General features: G+C 37.0%; 1 protein-coding gene across 1 annotated transcript; it reads left to right on the top strand.

Moving 5' to 3' along the window:
• Positions 1-17,914: 17,914 nt before the first annotated feature.
• LOC138133615 (cytochrome P450 6A1-like) lies at positions 17,915-20,660 on the top strand. The gene is made up of 3 exons (XM_069051547.1): positions 17,915-20,042; positions 20,098-20,349; positions 20,406-20,660. The coding sequence occupies exons 1-3, from the start codon at positions 18,905-18,907 to the stop codon at positions 20,570-20,572; spliced, it is 1,557 nt and encodes a 518-aa protein (XP_068907648.1). The 5' UTR covers positions 17,915-18,904; the 3' UTR covers positions 20,573-20,660.
• Positions 20,661-25,275: the final 4,615 nt, after the last annotated feature.

The following is a 25,275-nucleotide window of genomic DNA, read 5'->3' as shown; positions in this document are numbered from 1 at the left end:
TTTATTCTTAATCAAAATTAATGTAAAAAGCAGCGTGATAACTGTACTCTAATCAGATATTAAACTTTTGTGTTTTTGGTAAATACTTGTAGAAGTAAAGGAGATAGGCGTCGTTGATAAATTTAACTCTCAAGTTTAGTGTTTTTTTTATTGCGCGTTTAGAGAGGTATTTTTATCACTTGTATCAATTCACAACCGGTACAAATATGTTTTAAAGCTAATTATGCACGTACAGGTGTTGGTTGAGTGTTCGTTAAAAGACACCGCACCTCGGGCATTGATTTGTTATATGTAACGTTGGAGGAAAGAAATGTAAAGAATTATGCGTGACATGTGAATGTATTAATTATTAATGTAAACCGAATACCAAAAATGCAGCACACCGTTGAGTGGAATTATGAGGAGGGGATTGAAAGAGATGCTCTTGTTCAAAGCTTAACACAATTACCTTGAATTTACAATCATCACTTTAAATTATTTGTTGTCATTTCGTAACTTTTTGGAAGAGGCATAATCGCAGCGACAGTGAATAACTGAGTAATGAGATTAATCTTTTATCAAGAAGCGTAATTAATTTTTTAAAGAATAACAAACATGTATTTTTTGTTTCTTAAGTGGTTATTATTCGGTCAGTTGAATCAAGGTTCGTCCATTTAGAATACACACGGACACGGAATTTCGTCAGTTATTTTACTGTCAATTCGAAAAAACTTGTGTAGCCTAAGCTTTATTGTCATTTTGCGCGATTGTACTCTATTTGGTTGTTTACCACGTCTGTTTCCAAGATGGTAAGCTCTGTTTACTCGTTGCTAACTATAAACTCGATGGTAAGTAATTTTTGGTGTTCTAGAACGGTAAGTAAAGTTTATTCAAAATTAATCAATTATTATAATAATTTTTATGTAGACGGAAGTTGAAGACAAGATGTGGGGGCACTTTCTGGAAACTCATAAAACTCTTGTAGTCGGCTTTCCTTGGCGCTGCAATGAAATAGCATTAGCAAACTTGCTGCGACATTGGCATTGTCAAAATTTTCATACCCCGCATTTTCCTTGTCTTCTTGATTAGGTACACATTGAGGTTGTTGGTTTCGAAAATAATTCTTCATTTATGTAGACAGAAGTTGAAGACAAGATGTTAGCACTTTCTGGAAACTCACACGGCTCTTGTAGTCGGCTTTCCTTGTTGCTGCAATGAAATAGCATTAGCAAACTTGCCGCGACATTGGCATTGTCAAAATTTTCATACCCCGCATTTTCCTTGTCTTCTTGATTACACACTGAGATCGTTGGTTTCGAAAATTCTTCATTTATGTAGACGAAAGTTGAAGGCAAGATGTTAGCACTTTCTGGAAACTCACACGGCTCTTGTAGTTGGCCTACCTTGCCGCTGCAACGAAACAATTTTAGTAACAGACTTGCCGCGACATTAGAATTGTCAAAATGTTCATACCCCGGATTTTCCTTGTCTTCTTGATTTCATATTGGGTTCGCTGATTTCGAAAATTCTTGATTTATGTAGACAGAAGTTGAAGACAAGATGTTAGCACTTTCTGGAAACTCACACGGCTCTTGTGGTCGGCATTCCTTGCCGCTGCAATGAAATAATATTAGTGAACTTGCCGCGACATTAGTATTATCAAAATTTTCATACCCCGCATTTTCCTTGTCTTCTTAATTACACGCTGAGGTCGTTAGTTTCAAAAATTCTTTATTTGTGACGCACCCCACATTCAAAGTTTCTTCTACAATATCCACTTCGTTTTCGGAATCACTAATATCACTCATTTTACTGCTTGTTTTTCAACACAACTGGCGATATTTGCGCACAAAAACTGCAATGGCGGTAGTTGTTTGCAGATTGCCTTAGAAACGCGATACAAAAATCGACATTGTGGCAACACGATGTGAAGGGCGTCGTATCGCATTGCATTCATTCTACGTAGTAAGGAATGTTTTGTAATAAATATTTAATCGCGCAAAAAATCTCATAAGCATGACGAACGTTAATGACAATGTACGGATCTCAGACAATATTGGAGTCGTCGCAAGCTCCTCCTCCTAACAATTGTCATTACCGTTCTTTATACTTAATATACTATTATGATTGACATTCAAAAATTTTGTGACAGAAATTCTGTCACGCACAATAAAAATCAAAATACCACATGACATCCATGTCAAAAATTCCAATGTGGGGTTATAAATATGTAAAACCTGTTTTACAGATAATGTCAGTTGAATAACAACGACTGACGAAAGTCCGTGGTCGTGACTGTACGTTCACTAAGAGACGTCATGTAGATGCAAAAAAAAATCAAATCTCAAAACAATAGCAGCTTTTAGCTGTGGTAAAACGTAAGGATGTGAGATTTTTTTCCTACAACATTCATATTGACACTAAAGTAATAATTTAAACAGTGCGTTATAAGAAAGTGAATATTTAAGAAGAAATTATATTTTTGTGCAACAGTACGCGAACCGAGCACTTCGCGTACCTACAACAAGCCGCGAAATCCAACAGCAAGGCTCGCGTTTACCTGAGTTTGAAACGGTCGAAAAAAAAACAGTACGAGATGAACGTTTTCTCTCTTTACCAGTGGCGGCTCGTGGGTTTTATTGTTGAGGAGGCAAACTTGAACAAACATAGTAATAATAAATACACCATAATAATAATATTTTTAAATATACTATACCGGGTGCCCCAAAATTCGCGGAACAGCTTACCAGTACGTTGTTAAGTAAAAATATCAGGTAAAAATGTTCAATCTTCTTTTTTGTAGAAGATATGAACCTACATATTTGTTACACTATAAATATTTAATTTTTGTTGTATCCATGGAAATAAGAAAGAAAAATCAAAGCCACGTTGCCATAAGTTATTTGAGGTAAAACCGACATAAAGTCACTTCTTGGAAATGCTGTAAATAATAAAGTAAAGCAAACCTGATCACAATCATTCAGAATTATTTTAACATTGGCTAGTCAAAAACAAGTACATAGTCAAAATCTTTTTTAATATTTAAAATAAACGAGATCAAAGCTGCACCTTTTGAGCCCCCATATCTTCAAATCTAAAAGATATAGGATTTTTTAATTACTTTTCCATTAATTTCTTAACATGAGTTGATATTGCTCAACTGAGTTGACAGACAGCATATTATTGTTGTGTTTTCCCTGTATGTAATGAAATTTTACGGCTGACTTGATGTGCTCTTTTGATTTTTGGTGTCGTTCGATACAAAGGGGAATATTTTTAAGATCGTTAAATCTTAAACGCGACTAAACCGTGTTTTCTGTTTCAGCAGCAAATAGCATGCAAGGCCAACAAAACAACAAATTTTTGTTCACACTTCCGACGAGTCATTTCCATTTCTGATACCACGTAACCACGTAGTGTTAAATTACCGTTTCTGCTTTCCACTTACGCATATAAGGCCGGTTAAATTTGGTTGTGGCTGTTCTTGACTTTTTACAATTTGTCGTAAGACAATGAATTAAATGGATGATTTAACAATTAATCAATTATATCTTCGCAATTTCTTTAACTTCCATATCTTCATTCATTTTATTAAACAATATAAAAATAAATAAAACACGGACTTTTGACCAGGGACCAATAACACCACTCCAAATCCAAAACAAAAACAAACGAGCACCTACAATCTACACTTGTAAACGATCACCGGTGCGTGGCGTGCGAGGTCAAGAGTCAAGACTCGTTAGAGTTCGGCTACAGTTCAAGAGACCCAACATTGTTCGTTCCCGCGTTGGTCATATATACGAATCGTGATTTTCGTGACGTCTGAAATCGCGGCAAGTCTCCGGCCGAGGTTATTTCTCGGGCAGAAAACGATTTATTCCGAGCGAATCGATGCTAGTTAGGCGCATTTCCATGCATTTTCGTCCGCTTAGCGGCGAACAGTGCTGCGCTAAATTAAACTCTGCCTCCGGCCGACAAAAGCAACAAATGCTAACCGCTAAAATCTTCTTGTAACACATTTTTACGAGAATAATTATCATTTATAAGCAAATATCTTCATGATGTTGTTACACAGTCTAGGACTGGTTTACATAAATAATATGATTTAATATAATATTTAATTAAGTATTATATTTTTTATTTTCTTTTTATTTAATTTTATTTGGGAAGGCACTGCCTCCGTTGCCTCCTCGGAGGAGCCGCCACTGTAGTATAGGTACATATTATATGTACATACTTATATACTTTATCTATAGCAAATTTACCTGACTCTAAAAGCCCGACTAATAAACCGATAATGTTCAATTATTCACCGAAGGGGCACAAGATGAAACCAACCATTTCATTGTAATTTTGCTTTAAAAATATTTTGCCAAAAGGGTCTAGGCCAACTCGACACCAAACCTTAGAAGCAATAAACATTGACCGGCCAACTCGACACCAAAAAAAGCAGGTAGTTTTCAAAGACACCCCAAGAGATAGGCCAACTCGACACTAAGCGCCCACTCACTACCTGTCTATATGATGCCCCCTAGTAGAGGGTATTTTCCTGAAGGGCATACGTCTTTTCCGCATCAACCATTGCTTATAACACCCCTATTACCGCAGGTACAATTTTGGTGTACTGCTTTTTCGCACTAGGAGTTCGAGAAACTGGACTTAAGTTCTTAAGGGGTGCGTTATAGACACTTCATAATTTTTATTTGCTACGCACTATTTTATTTTAAATCGACTGGTTCATTTAAACTTTGTATTTTTATACATTGTGCCCAGGGAAGTGGTGACAACTTTTATTTTAAATACATTTTTTAATCTTTAGGTATTCATTATTTTTGACTTTTGCTTAACCTAATTTACAGTGATGCGGACAATGTTTTGTAATGTTGCCATATATCAAAAATATTTTCTCTTAATAGTTCCATTTGGTGGAACTAATTAATTAATTCCTGGGCACACTGTATAAATATCAGTTTGAAAATTTTTAAGTACTTATAGAAAAATAGAGGTGGATGCGTAACATAAAACCTGGAATTAAACCGTCCCAGGTAGACAGTGCCGAGTTGGCTTGACCGCGGTGCCGAGTGGGCCGGTTATCCATGGGCTACCGGTGCCGAGGGCGGCATGAAACTCCGCACAGGTCCCTAACCAGCGGGGTGTCATAAAATTATGGTTGATAATCCCAAAACGAAACTCCGCACCGGTCGGGCACAGGTAATCTGGACGGGCGGCGCAGCGCCCGGTAGGTCATCCTTAGAATGGTTTTTGGAAAAATTATAAGATTTTAAGATTTTTAAACGTTTTTGAACTATTTTAAACATCTTCCTTAGTTTTAAGTGAGCCGTTTGTTTTAAAAGATGTATCCCATACGTGAAACCACTAGTCAATGAGGTAAAACTCAAATTATGTGTGAAAATTACATGTTTAGTTTCCATCATGTGCTTGGTTTCAGTGAATCGCGCTGGAGGTGTATAAATAAAACCTGCAAAGCGTTTATACTTACTGTTGGTGAAGGAAGTGAAAGAATATTCTCTTCGGGAAAATTTTCACATTACCTGTGCTTCGTGCGGAGTTTAGTGCACCCAAAATGGGCAAATTTTTGGAACGTGCGGAGATTCATGCACCTTTAATCCTTTTACCTGCATCGGTGCGGAGTTTCGAATCGCCCGGTGCCGAGATGGCCTGTTGTACTTTATTGCAAATTTTACCTAGGTATAATAAAGTGCCGAGTTGGCGTCCGCCCTGCCAAAAGGGTCATTTTTGTCTCATTCATAATTCTTGACAAATCAGGTAGAAACTCCGAACTAATATTCATTCCCTCATCTGCAGGGAGTAAATGCAGATTTAATCGTAATACTTTGGGAAAATACAACTACACAATGCTGCTCCCTGTATTTGGTGAATATTATAGTTTTATTAGTCGGGCCTTCAAAGTCAGAAAAATGTCCTATACGATCAAATTGTAGGTATATTATGTACCTACAAAAAATAACAAAGTTAATTCTTAGCTCAATATTTTTAATTTTTTAAAATTTAATGTTCCTTTTGTTAAAAAAAAAATCGGGAGAAATACAAAGGAAAGTCGGAAAATTCGGACAAACTTCAAAAATTATAATTTTTGTATGAACTCTCGATCATAACTGACGACATTTGTAATTGATTCTTTTTTTTTTTGTTCGGTTTGTTCCCGGGATGGAAATAACTCAATTGAAAAAATGTTTTTGGATAATTTGGAGAAAAATCTGGAAAAACACATTCCACTCTAAATTAAAATTACATCCGTTTTTACTTTTGTGTTGTTTTGCGATCTGTCCAACAAATGTAGTTGTTTTATTTCTATAACAATTTATTTCGCTATCGGATTGTTCACTTGAACATCGATCTTGCAATCGAAATGTAAATAAAACACCTTGAGATTCATTGTGATTTCACATTTAATGGAAGAAAATAAATCATCATCACAAACTAATTTGCTGAAATTTGAATTGGACAAGACAACGTCTGTCTGGTCAGCTAATAAATAATAAAATGGACTGAAACAACAGTTTGCAGTGCAGCCAATTCGGATTTGGCATTGTAGGACTTGTCTTTCCAACACAAAATTTCATTTTATCTCCGTATTTAGGTACGGAACAGGACAGGATCGTAATCCTCTATCCCCTACTGAGCGTCTGTGATCAATTCAAGGTACCTGCGTCTCTCGGTTTGTTTGCCCTCTGCGGTTTGACCCAAGGTGGTTTGACCAAAATATAAATTTGTAAGTAGAGGACACACTGTACATCAACTTCGAAATTTCTTTCAGGTAAACGGGAGCCTTGACGTAAACGTCATTTTAACGTCAGATAAACGATAAGAAACTGCAACCTATAGATTTTTAAATAAATAATCTACGTATATATAGGTATAAAACAAAGTCGGGTTAGTTACGCTATTTATAACCCAAGAACGGCTGGACAGATTTTTATGATCTTTATATTGTTGGATTTGTCTCCGCCCCGATTAGCAGAATAACTATTAAAACATCGAATAACTAACGAAAAAAAAATTATGAAGAAAATTCATTTTGAAAGGTTATGTCATCTGTCACAATCTGTCATTGTGCGCGCATCGACAATTTGAACTTAATTGAGATTTAACGTCAGCTGAGTTTTAACACCAATGGTGTTCAACAACACCTACTTTTGCATTGTACAGGGTGCGACAACAAAACTTGCTTTTTTGAAATGCGCGCTATTCAGACTGTAGGGGTCGTAATGGGACGGGAGTGGTCTCATTCGGAAGCCGTGGTTTTCAAGATTTGTTCCCTATCCCTGTCAGCTGCCACCATGCGTTGGAAGAGTGGAAAGCCTGCGTTTGCCGTCGAGGTCTACTTTTCAAACTGATTATCTGTGATCGCAACCCTTCCGAAATTGCTTCAATGTTGGGTCGTGTCCCGAACCAGAAATCAATTGTTACATGGGTCACTACGTTCAGCCCATGATTTCAGACAAACCGGGAGTGCGACAAGACGAAGAACTGGAGTCTCACCTCAATAAGGGGCAATTTGTAGTAGAGAGCCCGCTCGCCGGATTTGTCCCCTTGCAATTTTGTTTGTGTTTTTTTTTTGAAATCTCGCGTGTATATCAACCATCAAAGGACCCTACAAGGCCAACATCCGTGCAGGAACATACTATCGCGGCCAAAATACTTTGGTCGTCAATGTGACATAAATGACATTCAATTGTAAAGCAAACTTTAGGATGTTTAACCTTATTTTTTACTACTGTCAAAATTATTTTAATCTCTCAGTGTCATATGGGTGGGGTAAATCCCAACTGCGGAGGCAGGGTTCAAAAGCAAAAGGTCAACATGGTCGCGGTTTAGACAACCTCCAGAAGCAAGTAAGACGATTCTATATTTATCAAAAACTGAAGGTGCCATATTTTTGACAAGAATAATTTGAAACTGTCATGTGTATTGATATTAATACTTGATTTACATCTGAAGTGTCAAAAAGTGACGACCAAAGTATTTTGGCCGCGATAGTACCCGCTGCTATGTCATGGCTAACGCTAGAAATGGGCTTATTCACTTATTCAGTGTATCACACCTGTATCTAACTAATTATGCATTTAAGTACGTCAACTGTCTGTAATTATTTAAATGCTACCCCAAGTAATGCTACGTCGCGGGGGAAGCTGTTTTAGGGTTGAACATTCATTGCTTCATTGCTGTGCGGCATACCTAACCTCGAAACTATCAAACCAACAAACCAGTGGAACAAAATCTTCATCTACAAAATGTTTCCAACAAACACGCATATGCTTAGTAATTCTCTTTCCAATTTTTAATTTAATTTTCCATATTTTCTTCCCGTCAGATGTTGACTGTATCCCAACCAAACTCATTAAAATATTCAATTCGTTTATGGTGATTGTTAATTCCGGATTATTTTTATACAGTGAATTTTTTTATCAATGAACCATAGAGATTTACATGGTATAAAGTATAAACTTTATTTCGCGTCAATGGTGTTTCTATTGCTAATTTCAAAATTATTTTTCGGACATGAAATAAAGTTTACACCATGTCAATCCCTATGGTTCATTGATAAAAAATTCACTGCATAGTTAGTTACAACTCGGGACAGCAATTTGCTCTACTACTCATTATACTCTCACTTCTTGCAAATGAATTTACCGAAAAAACTTAATTTTTCAGTACTCATCAATGAATTGTCGTAAATTCATGATTCATGGGAGTTAATCACATTTGCACATCACGTAACGTGAATACCAATAATCTCCGTCAGAGGGCGTAGTGCTTAGCATTAAATTTAAATATGTGTAAGCATTAAATTTTGTGTATGCATTAAATCATTAAATTTCAATTCATTTTGATTATTCATTTTATCTTAATAAAAAAAACTTCATTAAATTCAGCTAATAAGTTAACACAACATTCATTGATTATGAGGCGGTACGAAGTTCGCCGAGTCAGCTAGTAAATAATATAAAATGGTGTTGTTATTATAAATTAATTTTTGTTTTTTCTACATCAAGCCAAATTCTTTTCTGTGAAATTCAGTTTCTCAAATGTCAATGGATTCTCAGTGTTTCGACCTAATTTGATCAGTCACCAACCTGACTTTACCTCATGTTTAGTCTTAGGATTAAACAATTATGTTTTACCATTATGAATTAGGAAAAAAAGTGAAAGCGTTCTCTCACCCTACCCGGAGCAGGGGAGGTACCTCAGCGTATTTTACCTGGGTCCAGAGGGTAGGTTGAGAGAGCAACTACGAGCCCAGCACTCAGTCAGATCAGACGGTAGTTCAGAAAATAAACAAAATACCAGCGCAAAGCGAGTTTCAATTTCCCGACTCAAAATAAAAGTACATTCGCCGGTGAAGATCCTCAACGGTGACAAACACATTGGTCCTTCGAGCCGGATTCCAACAAGTGAATCAATCAAGAAAAGTGGTCGTGTCCAGAACTCACGGGCAAAAGCACACAGCAGCGACTCCACGCATTCAACCACCAGGGAATTCATCGTCTTCAGGAACCAGAAGTCGAGAACATCGCAACACATTAAGACAAGTGAGCTCCAATTTTCCTCATTTTTCACTTTCCCATACGCGTTCGAGGCAATCCTCAATTTGGGCTACGAGTCTGCATTTCATGTTATGTCAATTCTACTGTTAGGTAGTTCGTCAGTTACACGTTTTTTTGAGTCAATTTCAAAAATCTTCAATCATTATGGTACTCACGCGTTCGCAAACCCACGAGAACCCTCATCTTGACGATGTTGAGGGTCAGGACAATTCAGTAAATTCGCAGTTAATCATGTTACTGTCGAAGCGAGAACGAATCGTAGGTTCATTAGGTCGGGTAAGAAATTGGTTTGAGAAGAATGGCGATGCTAGTAGTTCCGCTATACAAGTTCGGCTTCGCGATTTCGCCAATATTAAAGTACAGTTTGACAACGTACAAACAGAGATAGAGGCAGTCGACGATCAAGTCAATGAGTTAGAGCACGAGAACAACAGGCAAAACTTCGAAGATTCGTATTACGATCTTTATGCGGCTCTCGAAGACGCGGTTAACAAGTCAAACAGTTCTATAGCGGCAACAAGCAGATCACATACGACGGGTGATGTGACCAATCGAGGTCCAATTAGTAGCCTACTTCAAATGGCACCGATCGATATAAAACCGTCCTCAGGGCATTATACGGAATGGTTACCATTTTTTAACACGTTTCGCGCTTTAGTGCATGATGACCCGCGTTACCAGAACCGAAATTTGGACAAACTCCATCAATTACGCAACTGTTTACGCGGGGAGGCTCTCGAAGTTATCCAAGCACTGCCGATTTCGGCAGAAAACTACGAGACCGCCTTATCTGCACTAAGGAGTCAATTCGAGAACAAACGGCTGATCGTTCAGCATCACGTCAACAATCTCTTCAATCTTCCGCAAGTTTCAAAAGATTCGGCGCGTTCTCTGAGACTTTTGGTAAACACGGTAAACACGAATCTTGATGCTCTAAATTCGTTAGACATCAACACCACTTCATGGGATCCGCTATTGATACACATAATCACATCGCGGTTAGATTCCTTATCACGCCACAAATGGGAAGAATCCCTCAAAACAACAGAACCTCCATCGAAAGCGCAGTTAATAACTCACTTGACCCAGCGGTGTAATTTATTAGAAGCCCTCGAAATTAACAAGAATCTTTCGAAAACGGTCCCAACAGCAAGGGATAATGATCAGAAGGCAGGAAACAAAAATTCCACAAAAAGTTTTGCCGTGCAAGACAACGAGGTCAATTTTTCTTGTCATTTCTGCGAAAAATCACATTCACTCTACAATTGTCCGGGCTTTCTAAGATTACATATCGCGGATCGCGAGTCACAGGTGAAACGGATGAAACTCTGCAAAAATTGCTTGCGCCCATCACATGAGGCCAAGGACTGCAAATCAGCGAGTTGCAAGTTATGCCACCAGAAACATAACACGTTGCTGCATCCGTACGTTCCGACATGCGTAACCACGGAGCCACAACCGTCCGTTATTAATTGCAACCAAACCAAAACCCAATCCGAAGTTCTGTTGTCAACGGTCATCGTGAATGTCCGAGATCGTTTTGGTAATCTGCAGCCGTGTCGTGCTCTTCTAGACGCCGGTTCGCAGTCAAATTTCATTTTACAATCTACCTGTAAACGGCTAGGTCTTGCGATGCAATCAATCAACTTATCCGTTACGGGTTTTGAAAAGTCAATTTCAACAATCAAAAACTCGGTAGACGTAGAAATACATTCATTGGCCACGTCTTACAAAGAAAAATTGCATTGTCTTGTCTCCAAAACAATCACACAAAACATTCCGTCAAATTCATTTTCAAAGAAAGATGTTGGCATTCCCAAGAATATTCGCTTAGCAGATGAGGAATTCAATGTTTCGAGACCCATCGACCTCTTGATAGGCGCCGAAATATTCTGGAAAACACTATGCGTCGGTCAAATCAAAGCAGAAAGTACCGGTCCGATCTTTCAGAAAACGGTATTCGGGTGGATTATTGGAGGTCCAAGTACAATTTCCGACAGCGACCGTCATAAAAACATCCTGTGTAATATGAATGCAAACGCGTCAGCGGCACTTGAAAAGCAAGTAGAGAAATTTTGGTTGTTAGAAGGGTACAATGACAGCAATAAACCCCACACTAAAATTGAGAAATTACATGAAAAGAATTTTGAAGAAAACGTGACTCGAACAAAGGACGGCAGGTTCCAAGTAAGACTCACTTTCAATGACAAATTGTCAAAGCTAGGTACCTCTCCAAAAATCGCAGAGAAACGGTTTATGGCATTAGAGCGGAACTTTTCAAAGATACCTGAAGTAAAACTTTACTACGGGCAATTCATGAACGAGTACATCCACTTAGGCCATATGACATTGACGGGTACCATTCAAAACGTTATTGACGATTCATCCACATGTTTCCTCCCTCATCACGCGGTATTCAAAAGCGACGGTAACGCCGACAAGATTCGCGTAGTTTTCGACGGATCCGCGAGAACCTCGACAGGAGTCAGTCTGAATGAAACGCTAGATGCAGGGCCCAAAATACTAAACGACATCTTTCCGATCTTGATCAAATTCCGAACATTTAAATACGCATTTTCGGCAGACATATGCAAAATGTATCGTCAGATTCTCATTCACCCTGATGACAGACGGTACCAACAAATTCTCTGGCGTGATGATCCCGCGAAACCACTCGGTGTTTATGAATTAAATACGGTTACGGACGGGTTAACATCGTCTCCGTATGCTGCAATCAAATGTATTAAAATGTTGGCGGACGCGGAATGTCAAAAACATAGTAAAACATCGGAAACAATACACGAGGATTTTTACGTCGACGACGTGTTAACAGGAGCGAACACGTTACAAGAAACGATCCAATTACGCAACGATTTAGTCACAATACTAAAACGTGGATGTTTTGGACTATCAAAATGGGCATCAAATTCGCCAGAAATTCTACTTGATAACACTGCAGGAGACTCATTGGTTCCATTAGAACGCAAAACTACGGAATCAAAAACATTAGGCCTCTTATGGGACACCAATCGTGATTGCTTTCGTTATTCAAGCCATCTTCCAGCAACAAAGAAAGTCACGAAGAGGTCAATACTTTCAATTTCGTCGCAAATTTTCGATCCTTTAGGTCTGTTAAGTCCAGTAACAGTGAAAGCAAAAATGCTGATGCAGGAATTGTGGTCGCTAAAATTGGGCTGGGATGAAAGCGTTCCGACGGTATTGCACTCTACCTGGAATGAGTGGCGACAAGAGTTGCACCTCATAAATCAATTCGAGATTCCGCGATACATTTTCAACCATCCATCGGTTACGACTGAAGTACACGGCTTCGCGGACGCTTCCGAAAAGGCCTACGGTGGAGTTATTTACATTCGGACAATTCAATCTGACGGCAAAATATCGGTCAATATTTTGTGCGCAAAAAGTAGGGTTGCACCACTGAAGGTGACTCAGTTACCCCGATTGGAATTATGCGCGGCACTTCTCGTCAGTCAATTATACAAGGTTATCATAAAAGCATTGAAAATTGACGTAAGCAACACATTCTTTTGGACAGATTCGACAATCTCATTAGCATGGATCGCCGCGAAATCGAGTTCACTCAAGACCTTTGTGTCAAATCGCGTCGCAGAAATTCAGGAACTGACTGACAACTGTAACTGGGGATATGTTCCGTCCGCGAGCAATCCAGCTGATATTATATCCCGCGGTTCCTCGGCTGGTCAACTTGTTAAAAACGACATGTATTGGCACGGGCCCACGTTTTTAAAATGTGACGAGCGGTTTTGGCCAAAGGTACCGAAGACTATACCCTCAGGCGACGCCATTCCCGAACGAAAAACGCGTTGTTTAGCGGTCGCGCTACCTGCTAAATGGGATTTACTTTCCAAATTCTCCGAATTTAACAAGTTATGCCGAATTCTAGCGTGGATACTTCGTTTCAAACACAATACGGTTGCAAAATTAACCAAAAAGCAAGACGACATACACCACGGTTGTCTCTCGTGTGTAGAATTGAACAATGCGCGAAAAATGATAACACGACTCGTACAGGAATCGGCGTTTCCAGATGAAATAAATGCGTTAAAATCAAACAAATCGCTAAAAAGCAACAGCAAACTGCTCACACTCAACGCATACATCGACAAGGATGGTATTATATGTGTAGGGGGTAGATTGAACAAAAATTCATTAATTCGTGAAACCCAAATCGAGGCCTGTCTCAACTCGCGTCCTTTAACACCATTGTCATCTGACCCAAATGACCTGAACCCTTTGACTCCCGGCCATTTCCTCACCGGAGCTCCCTTGAACGCGATCCCGGAACAGGACACCACCTTCACCGCCACCAACAGATTGTCCCGGTGGCAACGAGTCTCACAGGCGCAGCAACATTTCTGGAAGCGGTGGTCCAAGGAGTATCTAGGCCATTTACAACATCGCAAAAAATGGAAAAGGAGCACCCCAGATGTGACCATCAACGATCTTGTGATCATTCGCGAAGACAACACTCCTCCAGTGACCTGGCGAATGGGACGCATCATCATGACCCACCCTGGAACGGATGGCCACGTTCGCGTTGTCACCATCAAAACAGCGGCGGGGGTCCTCAAACGCCCCATCACAAAAGTGTGTGTGCTTCCAGCAAATGAGTGATGTGCCACGAACAACACACAGTGCCGCGAAAAAGTGCTTCGCAGTGCTAGTGGTCCACAGACGCTGTCATGTTTAGTGTAGTTAAGTGTAGGTTAGTTTAACTGTGATTTTGAACAATTAATTGCGATTGCATTTTTTGTTTTGTTTTTAGTTATAGTTTAGTTAAGTTAGAGTAGGATGTATATTTGTTGAAAGAGGACCTTTCAAGGTGCCGGACCATGTTTAGTCTTAGGATTAAACAATTATGTTTTACCATTATGAATTAGGAAAAAAAGTGAAAGCGTTCTCTCACCCTACCCGGAGCAGGGGAGGTACCTGAGCGTATTTTACCTGGGTCCAGAGGGTAGGTTGAGAGAGCAACTACGAGCCCAGCACTCAGTCAGATCAGATGGTAGTTCAGAAAATAAACAAAATACCAGCGCAAAGCGAGTTTCAATTTCCCGACTCAAAATAAAAGTACATTCGCCGGTGAAAATCCTCAACGGTGACAAACACACCTCAGTCTCGAGTCTACCCACGAAAAATACAAAAGCTTGTACGGCTAGTTTGTTCATTGTTAAAGCTTCTTCTATTGTACCATTTTCTTTTAATATGTTTTAGTCGTCACTTACAACGCCTCTGTTTTTCACTTGGACAAGATACATACAGTCCTTCTTTATAAATACATGTTATTTTCCTCTTCGTAACCAACAGCGTTTTGGACTACTGACAATCTGAAATATGTTTTCTGTTTCAAAATTAAGAGTCATGAACTCATGAGATATAAACAGAAAACTGTCCATAACTTCTTATATTGTCAAGTCAAAACTTGGCAAACATAATGCAGTGCTCTGTTTAGTATCAATCGAAGCTCCGTTTTTTTTTACTTCATTACTTATAATTATTCATTAACTTTGCTAGAGACTTTGAAGTGATTCAAAGCGTAAATCTGATTTACAGAAATTATCAAGTTTCTAAAAACGAAAATAGAATAAAAACAACCGTATCCTTATATTGATGAATCCGTCAATCGTCGCCGCTGCCAGTTGTCCTGTTCTAACAATGTGATATAATGTATTACAGAAGTGAAAGTCACGTCAAGTAAACATAAATACATACTGTGGCACAATGATAAGACTATTTTGATAAATCACATAAACAATTTGATGATTTGCAAATTTAATTTAAAAACTAGACTCAATATACTTTAGTTTTTTGATAGAAAATAATTTTAATAAAGATTAATAATAATCATGTTGATTGTTGTTTCCTCTGGAACGAGCAAATAAAAACATCTTTTTCTAAAAAAGTCCAAAACCAGAGAAAATATGTTTAGCCGCTTTTTCCACACTTTTAATTGAGCCAGAGAAAATCGGGAATTTTGTTTTGTTGTTTTTTTCTTATTTCTCGTAGTTTTTTTGATGTAGATGATTTAATATTTAAGTAAATTAGTCCTTGTTCTACTGTGGGAGCGATAAATTCCGTTTGTCGTCAAACGATGTTATCTGGCATACAGAAAAATTCAAAGAACAATATAAAATAACGCAAAAAAGCAACATTTAAATTTAAGGCATATCTTTATGGATATTGTTTGAAACTGGTCCTCACAAGAAGTTGATGTCACTTAAATAAATAATTATTTTTTCTATTCCTATTGTAATTATTAAATATATTTCATTCATTTATTTTTTTCATCGTAATTCTGACAAAAATGTGTTGTCTTGCTTAGTGTCCTTGAAAATTTGCCCTTCTCTTTGCACTTGTGCAAATTTTCGGGGGTAATATCATGAGTACTATCGCGGCCAAAATACTTTGGTCGTCAATGTGACATAAATGGTATTCAATTGTAAAGCAAACTTTAGGATATTTAACCTTATTTTTTACTACTGTCAAAATTATTTTAATCTATCAGGGTCATACGGGTGGGGTAAATCCCAGCTGCGCAGGCAGGGTTCAAAAGCAAAAGATCAACATGTTCGCGGTTTAGACAACCTTCAGAACCAAGTAAGACGATTCTATATTTATCAAAAACTGAAGGTGCCATATTTTTGACAAGAATAATTTGAAATTGTCATGTATATTGACATTAATACTTTATTTATCGCACTTTCATCGCACTTTTCACCTAAAAAATGACAGTGACAGCGACAAAATTTGACAGTTAACATGAAAGCATCAAAAATTTCAGAACATGGGCATGGGCTGCTTCGATTACAATCATCGATAATAACCATAATTCAATTTATTACAGATAAACAAAAATACAGGGTGACTGATGAAAAACCTTTGACGCTGTATCTTACTTATTTTTAATGCGATTTGAATAAATGACACATCAAATGAAATAGTTCGAAAAACACTTCATTATTATCCTATTCGATATTTTTTTCGACATCTATTTTTCGACAGACGACAGCCAACTTTTTTTTTTCAAATTACACTCAATATATTTTTTTCTTCGTTCTTATAAAGAATCTTCTTCTGAATATTCCTGCATTAAAAGAAAAAACAAAAAATGTATTTTAATTGAAAAAAATTGAAAATCAAAAATCAAGTAATCAAATTTGTAAACAATACAAAATCTATTCTGGTTGCTCAAAATTTCCTCAATGCTGTTGCAGACACTGTCGATACCTTCTAGAAATGCCCACTTTTGCATTTAGTAAAAAATGTCGGGGTTTTTCCTGACATACTCGCACTACTCTTTTTTTTAACTCTTTTTGGGTACTTGGTGGGGTGAAATAAACATTGTCTCAAAAGTTTCCAATGAATATAAAGAAATCCAATGGATTCAAATCTGGGGATCTAGCGGGCCATCGAATAGCTCCATGAGCACCCATTCATCGTTCACCAACATAATTTAAATGATTTAAAAATACAAAATTCATGTGTGCATTATGTGGTATGAGGCCGTCCTGATGAAACACGACTCTATTCAACACTGCTAATGGTATCTCATCCAGAAAGTTGCTTATTTCGTTTGATAATAAATAATATGATATTTTGTTTGATTGAGACTGCTATCAATAAAAAAGGGACCTACTAGTCCATTCTATTTCCAAAAATGCCACACCACATGTTAACACTAAATCGTCTTTGGAAATTTTCTTCCACAGCAACATTATTGTTATTATTATCATCAAACTGTTTTGACAAATGAATATTCAGAGCTTACTTAGTCATTTCGAGCATTTAGAATAAACTTCTCTCTTGTTTATTTTGGTCACTGATTTCTAAATTTTGTACATTTACTCTTTAATTTCTTGACTTTTGTTTAATGAATGGGTATAGTTCTTTGCATTTTTATATTCAGAAGACAAATCTTTACAATACTGGTTAAAAAAAATGTACAGTGCTATTTGAAAAAAAGAAGTTGATGTTCATCTGTCAAAAACTGGACGGAAGATTTGTTTTTAATTAGTTGGTAATGAAGTATTTTTAAAATTATTTCATTTGATGTGTCACTTATTCAAATCGGATAAAAAATAAGCAAGATACAGCATCAAAGGTTTTTCGTCAGTCACCCTGTATAACGTATTATTCTTGCTTTTGGTAAGAAACTACAAGATGATTCGCTGTACAATTTATTTACAAAATTCTGCATCTGCGTGAACTTTCTTTTCATCTTTCATTCGTCTACACTCTACATGAATTGCACATTACGACTTTATAAATGATTAGCACAATCCGGCTGCTTAACTTCTGGCAACTGTTTATGTTATATCATATTGCATAAATTTAATTCTATACCTAATTGACGACATTCTGCAAAAAATTCAATGAAATCGGTCAACTCCTTTCAGATATTCGGATTTTAAGACAAAACAGTAGGTACAGATGGGGCATCGTATACGCGCATGCGAGAAATCGCGACTTCTAATTAAAAAAAAAAAAACATTACAATTGTCGAAATTTTATATACCTAACTAATTATTGATAAGGTATATTTGAGACTTTTTTATTTTTTTTTTTTTGTTTATAAATAACGCCGTAACAGTTTTATTAGTTTTCTGAAATTAACTGTTAATTTACCTAAAAATTTTTACACTAAATGAATCTGTATCTGCTAGCGCATCAAACCCTGGTGGCACAATTACAAATTTTGACTTGGTTAGCTAAATAATTCGCTTTTTTATTTAAACGGAAACCAGACACGTGATTTATGGGACAATAGTATAATTTCCCAACAAAAGGTATAGCCGTCCGTTTTGAACCTTTTTGCCATAAATTGACCGTTTCCATTGTCACCTAAATTTACGACAGCACATTATCAAAAAATTATGAAATATACCTTACCAATAGCTAGTAAGTGTGAAAAATTTCGACAATTTTATTGAATTAGAAGTCGCGATTTCTCGCGTGCGCGTATACGATGCCCCACCCTGTATACTTACTTCAATAATAATTTATCAAATGATGATAATCGAAAATCACAGACCAGAATCTGCAACTGAATGTTTTTCCATCTCTGCAGATAATGCAGTTACTGTCCATTTTGTAATGCTGACAAGATTAGCAGTGAATTACGTAAAATCATTCTGTAGATATGACCGTTTAAAATCGACGTATCATCTTGCCGTAGTATTTATGTTTACATTGCATGACTTTATTTTTTACAATATGTATAAAAGAACAACACTGGCACTTTGTTATTAGTTTAAATAACATAAATCCTTGACGATCATTAAAAAATTATCATGTCCCATATTCTTGATCATCTCGATGTTTTGGGGATAGTGGTGGCGACTGTAGTTGTAGTGGTGGGTTTTCTGAAATGGAAATTCTCCTACTGGAGCAGACTTGGACTACCAACTATAAACCCAACGATACCCTTCGGCGATGGAAAAAAACTAATCGTCGGAGAACATAGCATTGGCGAACAATTCGAAGAATTTTACGAAAACTTCAAAGCTCAAGGTTTAAAACATGGAGGAGTTCACGTGGGGGTCAAGCCCTTTTACATCCCCATCGACCCGGAACTCGTCAAGCACATCCTGCTCAAAGACTTTCAACATTTCGTCAACCGCGGCAGTTACATCGACGAAGTCAACGATCCTCTTAGCGGACACATCCTGAGCATGGAAGACAACCGATGGAAAAATATGAGGGCCAAATTGACACCGACATTTACTTCTGGAAAAATAAAAATGATGTTCGAGACCTTGGCCAACTGCAGCGTCGGTTTGAAAACACTAATGGATGAATCGGCCACGAATCGCAGCTCCATCGACATCAAAGAGATTCTGGCTCGTTTCACAACGGACATAATCGGCTCGGTTGCATTCGGTCTCGACTGTAACAGTCTCAAGGATCCAGATGCATTGTTCAGAAAGTACGGAAAGAAAATCTTTGCAGCGACCCCTTTGGAAAGGGTGAAGCTTGTACTGCAATTCGGTGTACCACATAGAGTGTTGAAGATGTTTAAATTTAAAGTGACCAATCCTGATGTTGAAAAATTTTTCATGAAAGCAGTCAAAGATACTGTTGCTCACAGAGAGAAAAATAATATTTACAGAAAAGACTTCATGCATCTACTTATACAATTGAAGAATAAGGGTGCTGTAAGCGATGACGATAAAATACTGAATGAACAGGGAAAGACAGCAGAAAATGGATTAACAATGAACGAACTCGCCGCACAAGCGTTTATTTTCTTTTTGGGTGGATTTGAAACGTCGGCAACTACCATGACTTTTGCAATGTACGAAATCGCCACAAATCCCCACGTTCAAGATAAATTAAGAGAAGAAATAAATACTGTGTTCGGTAAAAACAACGATCAGATGTCGTATGATGGAATGATGAAACTGACATACATGGATAAGGTTCTAAATGGTGAGTATTAATTTAATTACTAAAAGTAGATCAAATTAACGTGTCAATATTTCAGAAACTTTGAGAAAACATCCGCCTATTGGTGTCATCACGAGACAATGTAGCAAAGATTATACGATACCAAATACGCAGATAATTTTGAAGAAAGGTATAGACGTGGGCATACCTGTTTTGGGTATTCACAAAGATCCTGAATATTATCCGAACCCTGAAACTTTTGATCCTGAACGTTTTTCCGAAGAAAACAAGAGTTTAAGACCTGCCTTTACGTGGCTTCCGTTCGGAGATGGACCGCGGATATGCATTGGTATGACTATTTTATTCTACTTCTGTTTAAGAAATTTGACAATTTCTTGACTTCAGGTTTGCGTTTTGGATTGCTTCAAAGTAAAGTGGGTCTGGCAACGATCCTCAAGAATTACAAAATCAAATTGAGCCAAAAAACTAAGCTTCCATTAACGATGGACAAGCAGGCTTTAGTTACAACAACAGATGGAGGAATTTGGATTGAAGCAGAAAAAATTAATTAAAACATTTGTAACTAACTTCGCGATTATTACTGCATTGTCAAATGTAAAATTCAGATAAATAACTTTAAATAAACAACAAAAATAATTACATTCCATTTTTGTCCCGTAATAGTACCTATATTATTCAATGAGCGGATAATGATGGCTATTCGCGTGAGGATGATTTTGTGTCACGGGCCGTAGGTGATGAACCCTGTTATCTAATGAAAAACACTTTTGTTCGATACCTTCCTAGAAAGTGAGTCTGTATCCATGGTTTCAAGTGGGTGAGGGTTTCACTTTTGCTAATTCTCTTTCGCTCACGCATAATTGAAATTCGATTTTATGAAATATCTAGTTATTTAGACTACGACAGAGGAAGGTAAAGCTTTTGTTCGGACACGACGCGCAGCGGAGTGGTCGTTGCAATTCAAGTGAACAAAAGCGGCCTTACTCTCGAGTGCTGTATTTGGTTTTGTTCACTTTTGTTCGATACCTTAAATACCTCCTTGGAAAATGAGTCTGTAACTTTACATTCAAAATTTTAAATAAAATCAAAATAAAATAGATAAATCACATTTTGTACCTATAATAAATAAAAATTTATTATCCTAACAACGCTCATACTAACCAGATTTTAAAACCTTACACGAGTATGGTAGTAATGATTTAAAAAAAATGTTTTAATAATAAAATACAAACGCGCTCGAATATAAGATACAATTTTATCGTCTTGTACCGTGCGATCAACAATTACTTAGATAAGCGGCGCCTATGACTTTGACAGTGTCAGATTTTTCGTATCTTTGCTAACTCAGATAATAAACGTCAAACAACTGTCTCTATGAATAAAATTTTAACGCAAAAAAGGTTTTTACCAGTGGCGGCTCGTGGGTTTTATTGTTGAGGAGGCAAACTCGAACAAACATAGTAATAATAAATACACCATAATAATATGTTTTTTTAAATATACTATACCAGGTGCCCCAAAATTCGCGAAACAGCTTACTATGGCGGACAAAAAATTTTGAACGATCAAATTTTGGCATATCAAAAAATGTCAATGTAAGCTGCCCTTTACTGTTATTATGACGTTTATAAATTAAGTCGAAAAATTGACAGTTTGAAGTAAACGTCTCTCAAGTTTATAATAATAATTTAGTGATACAATGCCAGCCGTATCTGAATTTACTAAAGCCAAAATAGTAACCCTTCACCAGAGGGGTATGTCGTATGGGCAAATTTCGACGAATTTAGGGTTATCGAAGGGCACTATCCATGCCATTATGCGGAAGTGGGAACACACTGGGACGGTGGTTCGGCGTCCAGGTTCTGGAAGACGGCGGGTGTTTTCCGTGGAACAGAACGCGGCACCCCCGAACTATCATCGAAATCTGTGCCTGTCCATGAGGAATAGATTGCTCTTGGTTGTACAACAAAATGGGGCAATGATCAAATATTGACTTCTTCAGTTTTAGTTGTAAAGTTTTTTTATTTTAAACTTTTAATTTTATGTTTAATAAATACATGTTATAATTTGTTAGTATTGTGGATTGATCTGTACTTTGAATTTTTTGATATTTGCGTACCAAAATACAACCTGTTGGGTCTTTCTGTCTTGACGTAAATAGAACTAAATTTGGTTTTATCTATGATGAAGAGATTCCTGATTTTGTGTTGATGCTAAACCTCTAAGAACTAGATAGGTACGTATCTACATTCTACACCACTCGATAGCCTAGGGGCTGCAGCGACTTTCGCAATTTCGACGGCAAAGACGAAACGATTAAGATTCATCCACGTTCACCATTCGTGAGCCGACATAGGCACACCAAAATTTTTGTGTTAATCTATGATTGACTAATCTGTCACTGGTGACATGACAAAAAAGGCAAAAATAAAAAATGAGGTTAGTTGACCATAAAGCCAGTTTTACATTTATATGTCAAAGGAATAACAAGTCGTTCAAAATTTTTTGTCCGCCATTGTACCAGTACGTTGTTAAGTAAAAATATCAGGTAAAAATGCTCAATCTTCTTTTTTGTATGTAGAAGATATGAACCTACATATTTGTTACACTATAAATATTTAATTTTTGTTGTATACATGGAAATAAGAAAGAAAAATCAAAGCCACGCTGCCATAAGTTATTTGAGGTAAAACCGACATAAAGTCACTTCTTGGAAATGCTGTAAATGTGTAAATAATAAAGTAAAGCAAACCTGATCACAATCATTCAGAATTATTTTAACATTGGCCTTTTTTAGGATTTTTTAATTACTTTTCCAATAATTTCTTAACATGAGTTGATATTGCTCAACTGAGTTGTTCCACGAATTTTGGGGCACCGGTATATACAGTTTGTCCCCGGATTGAGTTTAAAAGAGGAAAAAATAAACTCGGGAGAAAGTTTAGACATGAGGCTGCACGGCCGAGTGTTTAAATTTTCAAGAGTTTTATTTGCCGGTAATCAACAAAGGCAGTACTATTTACTACTACTATTTGTATTATTAAAATCTCAGTATTAATATACTGTATTCTTAGATTAACATTTTCTGTTAAAATTTGGAGTAAATTTTATGTTATAAATTTTATTACAGTTAACATCGCTTTTTGACAGACAGCATATGATTGTTCTGTTTTCCCTGTATGTAATGAAATTTTACGGCTGACTTGATATGCTCTTTTGATTTTTGGTGTCGTTCGATACAAAGGGGAATATTTTTAAGATCATTAAATCTTAAACGCGACTAAACCGTGTTTTCTGTTTCAGCAGCAAATAGCATGCAAGGCCAACAAAACAACAAATTTTTGTTCACACTTCCCACGAGTCATTTCCATTTCTGATACCACGTAACCACGTAGTGTTAAATTACCGTTTCTGCTTTCCACTTACGCATATAAGGCCGGTTAAATTTGGTTGTGGCTGTTCTTGACTTTTTACAATTTGTCGTAAGACAATGAATTAAATGGATGATTTAACAATTAATCAATAATATCTTCGCAATTTCTTTAATTTCCATATCTTCATTCATTTTATTAAACCATATAAAAATAAATAAAACACGGACTTTTGACCAGGGACCAATAACACCTGTGTGTCTCCAGGGCACTTATATCAACCGATTGTTGATTATAAGCCTACCTAAGCGAAGAGCTGTGTTACGGGATTCGCGATTCAATAAATTCAAAAACGGCTTACCGTTGGGGCTGGACGTCTGAATTTCGTTCGTGTCTCTGTGCGCGGTGGAACTCGCTTCGTGGTCGAGATGATTGAGTTTTGTAGTTATATATACCGACGAACGAACTGAGACTAACTAACTTCTTCTTCTTTTTTGGCCTCCCCGAGAGGGAGGGTTTTATGGTCGTTTTCGAATAGACGAATCGTGAATCGAAAAACGCGCTAATGACACACGATGGTATAGTATTTTTATCTTCTTAAGGAATTTTGGCTTAAGTCATAAATAAACCGAACAAAGACCCTACTTAAAGAAATTTATTGTGATATTGTACCTGTCAATCACTAGCCGGCCTCGGAGAAAAAAATTACCTGGGGTAGTACTCAAAATATTTGTCGGAGACCCTCTAGTGATTGACAGGCACAATATGACAATAAATGTCTTTAAGTAGGGTCTTTGTTCGGTTTATTTAGGGTTTAAATCAGAATTCCTTAGGAAGTTACAAGCACTATAGAGTGCAACCACTTTCAATGAAACTAAATGCTAAGAGCTAATAGATAAAGAACTAAACTAAGTAGAATGTAATGAAACAACAAAAGAAAAAAAGTAAAGAAGGAAAAGGAAAAAAGATTGACTATGTACAAATTCAAACAACACCACTCCAAATCACCAAATCCAAAACAAAAACAAACGAGCACCTACAATCAGTACAATCTACGGGCAGTACCAAATTGCAGCGGCGGTCAAGTCTTAATCTTTTAGGGGAAGCAGGTACTGATTTCCAAATAAGTAAATAGCAGCGCTTGTCATTTTACCCCCCCAGGGAGTGGGCAGGTAGACGATTATAAATAATAACTATCCCTTACCTGGGACTTTTAAGGAGGTAACTAATTAGTCATCTGCAAAGTCTGCAATTTTCGGAAAAGAGAATAGTAACGGGAAACAAAATTTTCTTCGAAATCATTGGAAGGTAAATTATATTTTTATATCCGTGAACAGTAAATAATTGTTTAAAAAAATTTGTACAGTGTGAAAACGTACCGTCCGCGTAAATTTTTGACGATGTTGACGAAAATTTCAAATCTTTGTGGCAAGAAAAAATTATAATGTTTTTCTTTTGTCATTCACCTGAAGAAAATCCTGATTTCGATTAGTTTTAATTTGAATCGATTTAAGAGCATTATGTACACCTTTGATACATCTGCGTAATGAACTGAGAAGTGCAGTGCTACCTGAAAATTTCTAAATGATAAGCCGACCCCTTATTAATAGTCGGAGAGCTGATGACGAATTTGGAGAAGGTATTTTAGGCAATCAGAAATTAAAAAAATTATACTATTTGAATGTTAGTGAATCTGGATTCGAGAGTCGCTAAGGGCGTTTGCGGTTATTTTACTACTGCGCAGCATATGAAACTTGCAAAAAAATTATCCCAAAAAACATACTTTAGGCAACTTGAAATTATACTGATTTTTTAGTTTAGCATTTATAGATTACAGAAATAAAAATGCCAGATTATTTGGACGGTTTTAAAGTACAACCCGA

The sequence above is a fragment of the Tenebrio molitor genome, chromosome 6 (genome assembly GCF_963966145.1).
Source record: "Tenebrio molitor chromosome 6, icTenMoli1.1, whole genome shotgun sequence".
NCBI classification, from domain to species: Eukaryota; Metazoa; Arthropoda; class Insecta; order Coleoptera; family Tenebrionidae; genus Tenebrio; species Tenebrio molitor.
This window is presented reverse-complemented; position numbering and strand designations above follow the sequence as displayed.